General features: G+C 34.9%; 1 protein-coding gene across 2 annotated transcripts in view; it reads right to left on the bottom strand.

The window, feature by feature from the left end:
- The window catches only part of FCHO2 (FCH domain only 2), a 135879-nt gene that overhangs the window by 12990 nt on the left and 111023 nt on the right, over positions 1 to 11866 (bottom strand). The window contains exons 19-21 of one of the 2 annotated variants that reach the window (XM_023510920.1): positions 7530 to 7659; positions 5639 to 5695; positions 1130 to 1241 (exon numbers count right to left, since the gene is read on the bottom strand). In XM_023510920.1, coding sequence (XP_023366688.1) covers positions 1130 to 1241; positions 5639 to 5695; positions 7530 to 7659 — 299 coding nt within the window. The remainder of the gene's footprint in view (positions 1 to 1129; positions 1242 to 5638; positions 5696 to 7529; positions 7660 to 11866) is intronic. The other variant, XM_003785902.2, reaches the window with a different exon arrangement.

Below are 11866 nucleotides of genomic sequence, written 5' to 3'. Positions count from 1 at the left end.
TCACAGCTCACAGCAACCTCCAACTCCTGGGCTCAAGCGAGTCTCTTGCCTCCACCTCCCAAGTAGCTGGGACCACAGGTGCCTGCCACAACGCCAGGCTATTTTTTGGTTGCAGCCATCATTGTTGTTTGGTGGGTCTGGGCTGAATTCGAACCCGCCACCTTGAGTGTATGTGGCTGGCGCCTTAACCATTTGAGCCACAGGTGCCGACCCGCTATTTCTTGAATATACTAAGTATGCCTTTATCTCAGTTCCTTAGGGTCACTGGTTCCTTCTTCCTGGAATGCTCTTCCCTCAGACATCTGCCTGGCTTGCTCCTCCATGTCTTTCAAGCCTCTGCTTAATTTCAAAAAGGTTTTCCCGGATCATTCCATCTAAAATAGCAGCCCTCTCTTGTTATTCTCTATCATCTTACCCTGGTTTATTTTTCTTGATAGCCATATATCAATACCAAATACATATAGCCATCTGTTTATCACTTTTCTCTTACTAAAATGCAAGCTCAGGAAAGAACTTTCTTTTGTTTACTGAAGTATCCTCAGCACATTTACAGTCTTACAAATAGTAAGTGCTCAAATATTTCATGAATGAATGCAGGTTGAATAAACATTATGCAGGAAAAATAGAGGTGGTCATCCACTCAAATATGATTCTCTTTAAGACAAAGAGGTTAACCCCTTTCCAACTTTCTCCTTCTATGAGACTCTTGCAGGCTAACTCTTAGCAAGAGCCTCACATTAAACATACATTAGCAATGTGACATTTTCACCAAGATATACAACAGCTGAGCATTCAGAGTTCTATCCTAAACAGGTTGGCTGTGATCTGCTTCACAGATAATGTCAAACTATAGATGGGTGATAAATGCCCATAAAGCCTTGACAAGAATGTAAATCAACTGGGAGAAATGCCATCACTACTACTGATTATAGAGGTTATTTAATTTGAACAACAATCTTTGAATGACTATCTTAGATAGCAATAAGCAGGTAAATTAATAACAGAAAATCCCAGCCTAAAATTAATAAAATATAAACTCTTAAAATTTATCACCAAGCTTCCCCTTCCCTACCCCAACATACACACACACACACACACACACACACACACATTATATTTTAAAACTAACTTGGTGGGATCTGCTCCTTTAAAGTAGGCATTAACAGATTCTGTAAGGGCAACTGCCACAGGTAAGGTGTCCTGACTTCCAAGGCTGACAGGGCTAGGACCCCGTGAGACACCTAGAATACATGTAATTCATCTGTTAAATTCTTCAGAAAGATATACATTAAATATTGACATGATTTACAATGCTAAACCATCACAAATGATCCTATTACTATTTTCAATGATGTCCCAAATATAAATCTGGAGACTAAGAAATATAGCATAAAACCAATTGGAACATAACACAATGGAAAAGAAAAACCCAGGAAGCCATATCATACTGACATTTTTTAACAATGGAAGACACAGAAGAGTTAAGGAATGTTAGAAAGAAAAAGTCCCTCATTTGAAGAGCTACAAATACTAAAATATGGCTTTAAAAACATTAAATGCCAAATTCTTTCGGTTCTTCCAATCATATTCTTCAAGACATTAAACTAGATTTTTGTATTTAAGTTGTTTTTATCCAAGCAGTAATGTTTCACATACTACTCATTATTGTTATAATTCTTTTTACCCTCCTCATTGTTTAATGTTTGTGTTACATTCACACATTACCTTGCCTCAATAAATATTTCACTAATGCAAGTACTTTAAAAAAATAATGTTCCTGATATAAAGTTCACTCAGATTAAGACATGTTTAGATTTAAACATCATTTAAAAAGATGAAGGTCTATAAAATACAATCAAATGTAAACAGTTTTAACCCACACATGTGTTCACTTATTAGTTTGTTTTTTAACCTAAAGTATCCCCCTAAACAATCGTGGATTCCCTTTGCTTTTCTTCACAAGTGCACTCCTCCCATGTATGCCTTACCGCTACTGTTACTGATTTTTCCAAGTGGAGCATTTTATTTAATATATAATATATGATGTAGTTTTGTGCAAACACATAGAAGACTTTGTAATAATTACTCATTTTTATTTACAAAAAAAATGAAACAACCGATGGAGTCTCACTGTGTCGCCCTGGGTAGAGTGCTGTGGTGTCACAGCTCAGAGCAACCTCCAACGCTTGGGCTTAAGTGATGCTTTTGCTTCAGCTTCCTGAACAGCTGGGACTACAGGCAGCTGCCACAACACCTGGCTATTTTTAGAGATGAGGTCTCCTTCTGGCTCAGGCTGGTCTTGAACTCGTGAGCTCAGGCAATCCATCCTTCTCGGCTTCCCAAAGTGCTAGGATTATAGGCGTGAGACACTGTGCCCAGCTTGCCATGTATGCTTTTCTTTTATAAAAGTTACACAGTGTTACAGTCATCAGATAGTTTTACTTCAGATGTGACTTTCCTATAAAGGAAGTCACTGAAAGACTGAGTTACTTTTGAGATTCTTGAAGTATTAATTCTGATAAAAATCAGGACTGGCTTTCTCTGCCTCACAACTACATTTGAGATCCTACAAATAATGAAAAAAGACATTTTGTTAGCTTGGTATTCTAGATTTTGAAGGAAATTTGATTTAGAAGGTTCTTCTTGGTTAGAAAAATAGCTCAGTGATAATAAAAAATAGATGGAGAAAAGAATTGCTGCTTCTAGGCCACTGGGGAAAGTAATCCCCCCATAACAAGACAACTTAAAATTTCATGTGAAGTTAAAAAGGAAAAGGGAAAAAAAAAAAGAAAGAAAAAAATCATGTGAAGAAAAGGAACTCAATGATATAAAAACTTAGTCACAAAAATCACAACAGGTACTATTTATTAACCATTCATATGTACCAGGCACTTTGCTAAGGAAGTATGAAAAAAATTGTGCCTTTTTGAAAGACAAGCAATAGTTCTGCAAAGCAGAAGCCAATAAATTCAGTAAGAGATGGGCTGTAATGATGAAAGGACACACAGATGAAGCTGGAAAGTGTTTACAAGCCACGTCAGGGTATGATACCTGATGGCACTAAAAACCTCTGACAACATTTAAAAGAAACATTAAGCTTTTTATTTAGTAAGATCACTCTGAACACAGATTGTAGATTAAAGAGAAAAATGACTGTTGGCAAGGATTCAAAGTTCAATCAGGTAAGAGTGATTAAGTGAAAGATAAGGAACTGCCTAAGAGGCATTAAGTTTTGGGACGTATGTGAGAAAATGTTAAGAGAAAAGAGCAGACTAAATATAAATTTACTAATTATAACTATGCGAATGTATGTTTATGCAGTGGGGAACTTCACTATAAACTAAATTAGTTCACTCATCACTTTTTTGTTAATATATTGTTCTAAAAAAAGAGGGTCATCAGAAATTCAGGAAAACATATTTCAGAGAAATATGAAAGTTATAATAATTGCTTTCTTTATTTTTTACTGTGGCATAATAAACATAAAATTTACCATTTTAACCATTTTTAAGTGTACAGTTCAACTGTATGAAATACATCCATAATGCTATGCAATCATGACCATTATCTATCTTCAAAACTCTTTTCATCTCATCAAAGTGAAACACTATATCTGTTTAACAATAGTTCCCCATTCCCTCCTTCCTTCAGCCCCTGGTAACCACCAATCTACTTTCTATCTCTATGAGTTTGGCTACTCTAAATATCTCCTAAGATATTGACTTAGCACAGTGTTCTCAAGGTTCATCCATGTTGTAATATAAGTCAGAATTTCCTTCCTTTTTAAGGAGGAATACTATTCCATAGTATGTATATAACACACTTTGCTTATCCATTCATCCATCAGTGTTACTTGGGTTGCTTCCACTTTGGGGCTATTGTGAATAGTGCTGCTATTAATGGATGCACAATTATGTCTTTGAGACCCTCGCTCCAATTCTTCTGGGCATATACCCAGAAGTGCAATTGTTGGATCACAGGGCAATTCTATTTTTAATTTTTGGAGGAATTACCATACTGTTTTCCATAGTAGTTGTACCATTTTATATTCTCACCAACAGCATATAAGGGTTCCAATTTCTCCACATCCTCACCAGTACTTATTATAATAATCTCTTTAAAAATAAATTATCAAAAATTCTCTTAACATTCTCTTAAATAGGAAATTAATGTTTTCCCTGGGTAACTCAATACAAATGGTATTTATACATAGTCAAAGATATAATGTCTACTACTGCTTTATCTCTAAAAATCAAAAGAAACCTACAAAGTTATTCTTTTCAACTGTTTAATTTGGGCATATAACATGAGAATTCTTCCAACAGTTTCCCTGTATACTGATTTCTTCTTCTTCTTCTTCTTCTTTTTTTTTTTTTGAGACAGAGTCTCACTCTCTTGCCCTGGGTATAGTGCCATAGTGTCAGCCTAGCTCACAACAACCTCAAACTCCTGGGCTCAAGCAGTTCTTTTGCCTCAGCCTCACAAGTAGCTGGCACTACAGGCACTCACCACAATGCCCAGCTAATTTTTCTATTTTTAGTAGAGACAGGGTCTCACTCTTCCTCAGGCTGGTCCCTGTAAGCTGTTACACCCATTACTGAAACATTGGCAAGAAGAGGAAAGTATTGGAAAGTAGGAGAAAAATGCAAAAGCCACTTAACATTTGGCATTTTCTCTATAGAATTTTCTATTTCTGTTTTCCTTTTAAGATCATATCGTATATGCATACTTCAAAAAAGTGAATTTACACAGGAAATATATACGTAAGTCCCTTAAACAGTGTAATTTTATATTATTCCAAATAATTTTTTAGAAATAAAATTTTCTTTATATTCTTAAGGATATGACAGCACTCATAGCTCAGTGAGTAGGGTGCTGGCCACATACACTGAGGATGGCAGGGCGCCTGTAGTCCCAGCTACGCAGGAGGCTGAGGCAAGAGAATCGTGTAAGCCCAAGAGTTAGAGGTTGCTGTGAGCTGTGATGCCATGGCACTCTACCAAGGGTGACATAGTGAGACTTTGTCTCGAAAAAATAAAATAAAATAAAAAATAAAATATATTCTTAAGGATATATTGTGCTTTCCAATTTTGGTTTAATTATTGCATATTTAGACATTTGTATGTTCTAAAAATGCAGAGCACTTATAAACTTGAATAAGGAGTATAGGGTACCCTCCTCTAATGATCGATGGATATTTATGTACACTTCCTTTCAACTCAAGAGTAAAAGACAGAAGCTTACTCTCAACTATCTCCTACCTCTGGGTTTTTGACTTAGCACTATCTGTGTCGTTTTAGGACAACAGCCTTTGAAATTAACATATTCCTTCTACTTCTTTTCTAATTTTGATAGCTTTAGAGTTAAGATTTATTGATATTTCTTAATGTTGAGGTAAGGAAAGCAGAAAATGGAAGAATGCAAAAATATTACATGTTTTTATCATTGAAGATTTGCTATCAATAGATCCTGTAGAGCAACTAGACATAATTAGCACAAAATTAAGATAGTTAATCTTAGCGTTATTCTTGATTTCTGAAACACCATGTTGCTGGAAAAGGAAAAGTTAGGTAACGAACTATTTTAGATATGCTTAAGGATCATTAGTCAACACATATATTTGCTTCTGATACAATACCTGGTGATGTTTCACAGTGCTTTTCAATTTCAGAGAGTGTCCCAATCAAATTATCATCTATCATGTTTAAATAAAACAAAATATGGCAGGAAAAGAAAACATTTTCAAGAAACAAGAAGAAATCAAAATTTTAAATCTAAACAGAAGGTTGAATAATCATCATGATAAAGAAAAAGAGATTTTCAGGTAGAGTTTAACAACCTTTGTTGTACAAAATCCACATACGAGTGCACTTGCCTATATCATCACTTTTACCTACTTTTGGTTTCCTATTGCCCACACTGGCTCAAACCAAAAAGAAATCCATACCAAATCAATCAAAATTAAAGTTTCCATCACAAACAAAATCTTCTGAATAATTCAAAGATGATGGGAAAAATAAAAGCTTATTTTAGTTATCTAGACTACCTAATTTTTAGGAGAGCTCATCTATGTTTTTTATGACAAAAATATGAAAACAAAAATTAGCAAACCATATATTCAAAAAAATAAGAATGATGTATTCATTAGACAAAAAAGGACTTGTTTTTATATCTTAATGTATTAGATATATTCAGTTTGTACAAAATTAAAAGATGGGAAAAATGCTATGTTCATTAAGGTATTGAAAATAAGATGAAGAGATCATATCTGGACATTCAGAAATCAAACCATTTTATATTTCATTCTAGGCTACATTACTTATGCTATCTTTTATAACAGCCACACATACAAGATGTACTTCTGTGTGAGTTGTGATAAATTAAATTGGATGTAATAAGATTATGTTGATTAGGGCTGTGGTTCTCAAACTCAGCATTCAGCAGAATCATCGGGAAGGCCTATTAAAAGAGTGTTAGCCTCCTCCTAGAGTTTCTGGGTTAAAGGGTCTACATTTCTAACAAGTATCCAGGTGATACATACAGATGCTACAAGTCTAAGAACCACACTTTGAGCATTACTGAATTAGTGCTCAGTTAGTGCAAATCAATGATTTGCATTATCAATGATCAGTCTATTACTATCCTAAAGCAGAGGTTCTCAACCTGTGGGCTGTAACCCCTTTGTAACAATGAAAATATATCCTACATATCAGATATTTACATTATGATTCATAACAGTAGCAAAATTACAGTTATGAAGTAGCAACAAAAATAATTTTATGGTTGGGGGTCACCAGAACATGAGGAACTGTATTAAAGGGTCGCAGCATTAGGAGGCATTAGGAAGGTTGAGAACCACGGACCTGAAGCCAGCAGCAATAGGGATATATAAAATTTTGATAAGAGGCTATTCTTCCTAAATAACACAGCTGCTTTAAGTGGCTTTGTGCTTCATTTATTTACTCATAATGAGTAAGAAAGGTAGTAAGAATGTGCAGGAAGAACTGAAAAAAAAAATTTACAGAAAAAAAATCTTGAGCAAAAACTAGATGTAGTAAAATACTGGATTGTTTGGTGAGGATTAGATTTACATAGCTGTGCTAAGACCTACTTAAATCTTTATAATAAAATTATTGTAGAAAATATAATTCATTGCAAGCACAAACCCCTTCTTTCACTGAATCAATAATTTTCAAAATGCAAATGTTTTTAAAACACAAAAGTTCTCAGAAATGCAATTATCAGTTCATAGTAGAAAAACTGCATATAATTTGCCTTCAACTATTTATATTAATCAGCAGTTTATAAATTTGACTCATTCTTAACAGCATGGTAACCACAGTTAAAATTCCTCTACCCAGATAATTTAGATTGCAAAACAGAAAAGGAAAATGTGGCCAGTTTGATAATGCCAGGTGTGCTTCCAAAAAAACAAAATTTCTGTTAAATTTTTCACTAGTTCATTAAAAAAAAAGTCTGATCACATGCTGCCTGCTAAATTTCATGTGTAATTGATGATAACCACTTACCTACTGTTGGAGTATTGGCAGCACTCAATGAAGCAGATGATGAGATAGAGGAAGAACTTTCTGCCCGGGCTAACGGAGCGGCAGGAGGTGGGCTGGTATTGGAAGTTACAGGTGGGCTGAATGGCCTGGGCTTAAAACAAAAAGTTATTTATTGAAATGCTAAACATTCCCTGGTCAGAGTATATTTTTAAGTGTCAGGTAAATCTAATATACCAAACCAAATTTACTGTGTGAGCTTCTTGTTACCCAAAATCAGATATACCACAGGTCAAATCATTTTCAAAAATATACTGAAAGCTGAAAGTTTTTACTTTTTAAAATAATGCTGTGAAGAGGGTCTTTGTATATAATAAAACATTTTCTGTATTTTACAAGTACACTTAAGAAAGAGTTTCAGATGTTAAATTATTAAACACTACTGTTCTCCCAGATTGCTTTTGCAAGGGTTACTCACTTTACCCTACTGTCTATAAACATATGAGAATATTTCTCTGCATCTTTGACAGCAATGAATATATAAGTCACAGAAAAAAATTTCAAAACTTTCTACCTAATTTGATAGATAAAAATAAAATGTCCAACTTCACTTTTATAAACAATTTGATATAGTTAGGGAAGCCTTTGGTATTATTTGAACTTTACTAATACTTTGCCTTTTTTGCTGCAAATAATATTTTCTTCCCTCAATATTGCTTGCTCCTGACTTTTGGTGGTTACAGATCTGTCCATTTTCCTTTCTAATTCCTTATAATGCTTCCTCATTGAGAAAGCTCACTCCATACAGAGTTTTGAGAGACTCTTAATTCTGTTGTCTTTCCAATTTTCTAATTAAACATAACAATATGAAAACTATAACTCCAATTCATTTACCTTTTACTTTGGTAAATGAATTTTTCCTCCTTCCAACTTCCTAATTATAGTAACACATTGACAACACTTCCTGAGGCGTTTCGCTTTTTTAAAAAATAAAGCATACAGAGATACAAGAGATTATCTCTAACTACTGCAAGAAACTCTATGCCCAGAAATTTGACAATGTGGAAGAAATGGACCAATACCTGGAATCTCACCCCCTCAGTAAAATGGGAAGAAACAATAAAAAGAAGGGCTGGACCAGATGCCTTCACACCAGAATTCTATCAAACCTTCAAAGAAGAGCTTATACATATACTACAGAACCTATTCCAAAACAGTGAGAAGGAAAGAACCTTTCCCAACACATTCTTATGAAGCAAACATCACATTGATACCAAAATCAGGAAAGGACCAAACTTAAAAGGAGAATGAAAGACCAATTTTACTAATGAATATTGATGCCAAAATACTCAATAAAATCGTAGCTAACAGACTGCAGCTACACATTAAAGAAATTATACATCACCCCTGGGAAGAAGTAGGCTGGTTTAACATATTCAAATCCATAAAGGTAATTTACCACTGATCAACAGAAGCAAAAACGAAGACCATATGATCCTCTCAATAGATGCAGAAAAAGCATTTGACAAAATTTAGCATCTTTTTCTAACACAAACACTTAAGAAAATATGCATAGAAGGTACTTTTCTTAAACTGATTGACGCCATCTATGAGAACCCCACAGCTAATATACTGAAAGGACTAAAACTGAAAGTTTTTCCACTTAGTTTTTTTTGTTTTTCTTTTCTTTTTTTTTTTTTGGCTTTTCCACTTAGAACTGGAACGAGACAAGGATATCCTCTATCACTCAACATAGATCTGGAAGTTCTGGCCCAATGCAATCAGGCAAAGAAAGGATATAAAGGGCATCCAAATGGGAGCAGAAGATGTCAAACTCAACCTCAAGACTCCTGGAAGTGACCAAGAAATACAGTAACGTGTCAGGGTATAAAATCAATGTCCATAAAACAGTAGCCTTTGTATATGCCAATAACAGCCAGGTTGAGAAGCAAATCAAGGACACAATTCCCTTCACAGTAGCTCCAAAGAAAATTAAATACCTAGGAATATACCTCCTAACAAAAGAGGTGAAGGATCTCTACAAAAAGAATTTGAAACCCTAAGAAAAGAAATAGCAGAAGACATTAACAAATGGAAGAACATACCATGCTCTTGACTGGGAAGAATCAACATCGTTAAAATGTCTATACTAACAAAAGCAATCTACAGATTAAATGCAATCATCATTAAAATACCAACATTATACTTTGAAGAACTAGAAAAAATAGTTCTTTGTTTTGGAAAGAACTATGGAACCAGAAAAAAAACCATATAGCCAAGGCAATTCTTACTAATAAAAACAAAGCCTGCGGCATCACTCTACCAGACTTTAGGTTGTATTACAAGTCCACAGTGATCAAAACAGCATGGTATTGGCACAAAAATAGAGACATAGACATATGGAACCAATAGAAAATCAAGAGATGAAACCAGTCTCTTACTGCCATCTGATCTTTAATAAACCAAACAAAAGCATACACTGGGGGAAAGAATCCATACTCAAAAAATGTGCTGGGAGAACTGGATAACCACATGTAAAAGACTGAAACTGGACCCACAGCTTTTACCACTTACAAAATTGACTCAAAGCCGGATGTGGCGTCAACATGCCTGTAATCCTAAAACTTTGGGAGGCTGAGGCGGGTGGATTGCTTGAGCTTAGGAGTTCAAGACCAGCCTGAGCAAGACTGAGACCCTGTATCTACTAAAATAAATAATAAATAATTAAATAAAAAATAGAAAAACTAAACAGGCACTGTGGTGGGTGCCTGTAGTCCAAGCTACTACAGGAGGCTGAGGCAAAAGGATCATTTGAGCCCAAGAATTTGAGGTTGCTGTGAGCTGTTATGCTATGGCACTCTACCTGGGGCAATGGAATGAGACTCTGTCAGAAAAAAAAAAAAAATTAACACGAGATGGGTAAAAAATTTAAATCTAAGACATGAAACAATAAAAAATCCTAGAAGAAAGTATGGGAGAAACCCTTGATCATGTCTAAGTGGGGAAAGATTTTACGAAGAATACTTCAGTGGCAATCGCAACAATAACAAAAATTAACAAATAGGACTTAATTAAACTGAAAAGCCTCTGCTTCGTAAAGGATACAATAATTAAAGTACACAGACAACCTTCAGAATGGGAAAAGATATTTGTATGTTACAAACCTGACAAAGAGTTGATAACTAGAATCTATAGAGAAATCAAATTAATCAATAACCAAAAAAAGAGCTAACAATTCCATCTATCACTGGGCAAGAGATATGAACAGAACCTTTCTCAGGAAGACAGATGAATGGCTAATAAACATGAAAAAATGCTCATTGTCCCTAATCACCAAAAGTCAAATCAAAACCACTTCAAGAGATCACCTAACCATAGTGAGAACAGCCCACATCACAAAGTCTCAGAGTTGCAGATGTTGGTGAGGATGTGGAGAGAAGGGAACACTTTTACACTACTGGTGGGACTGCCAACTAATGCAGACTCTTTGGAAAGAAGTACTGAGAATCCTCAAAGAACTCAAATTAGACCTCCCACTTGATCCTGCAATTCCATTACTGGCATCTACCCAGAAGAAAAAAAATTATTTTATTATAAGGAAATTTGCACTAGATTGTTTATTGCAGCTCAATTTACAATTGCCCACATGTGAAAATAACCTAAATGCCCACCAACCCAGGAATGGATTAACAAACACATTAACAAACACAGTATATGCAGTATAACAAATCATGGAATACTATTCAACCATAAAAAATATGGAGTCTTTACATCCTTTGTATTAACCTGGATAGAGCTGAAACACATTCTTCTTAGTAAAGTATCACAAGATTAGAAAAGTATGCTCAATACTAGTGTGCTCAATACTCATGTGAAGCCAGTATATAATCTAATACATGCCCATGTAAGAGAAAAACTCAATTTAATTCAAGCTGTGGGGAGGAGGAACAAAGAGGGAGGAAAGGAGAGGAGGAAGGGGGATTGGTGTGCTCCAACTTAATGGGGACAATGTAAGGGTGTACAGCACACCTCTTGGCTGGGACACAAGTACAAGAGAGACTCTCTCTAACTGCAAACATTGTAACCTAGTTGTTTGTACCCTCACATTATACTGAAATTTTTAAAAAAGCACATTTAACTTAATTAAAAATAACCTTTTCCTGCTTAGAATAAGGCAAGCACAAAAGTATTTATTTAGTGCCTTCTATGTGTCATGCCCTGAATTAAGAACTGATACAAAGCAGTGAACATGAAAGATAACTGTCTTCAGTTATTCGAGGAAAGAAAAGCAAAAGGCAAAAAAACAAACAAAACCTTCTAAGTGTTGAAGTACCAAACTAGTCAATTCTTTTTTTTTTTTT

This window comes from Otolemur garnettii, unplaced genomic scaffold (genome assembly GCF_000181295.1).
Source record: "Otolemur garnettii isolate 467f Iridium unplaced genomic scaffold, OtoGar3 scaffold00017, whole genome shotgun sequence".
Taxonomy (NCBI): Eukaryota; Metazoa; Chordata; class Mammalia; order Primates; family Galagidae; genus Otolemur; species Otolemur garnettii.
Note: the sequence above shows the minus strand (reverse complement) of the source record. Positions and strands in the feature narration are given on the sequence as shown.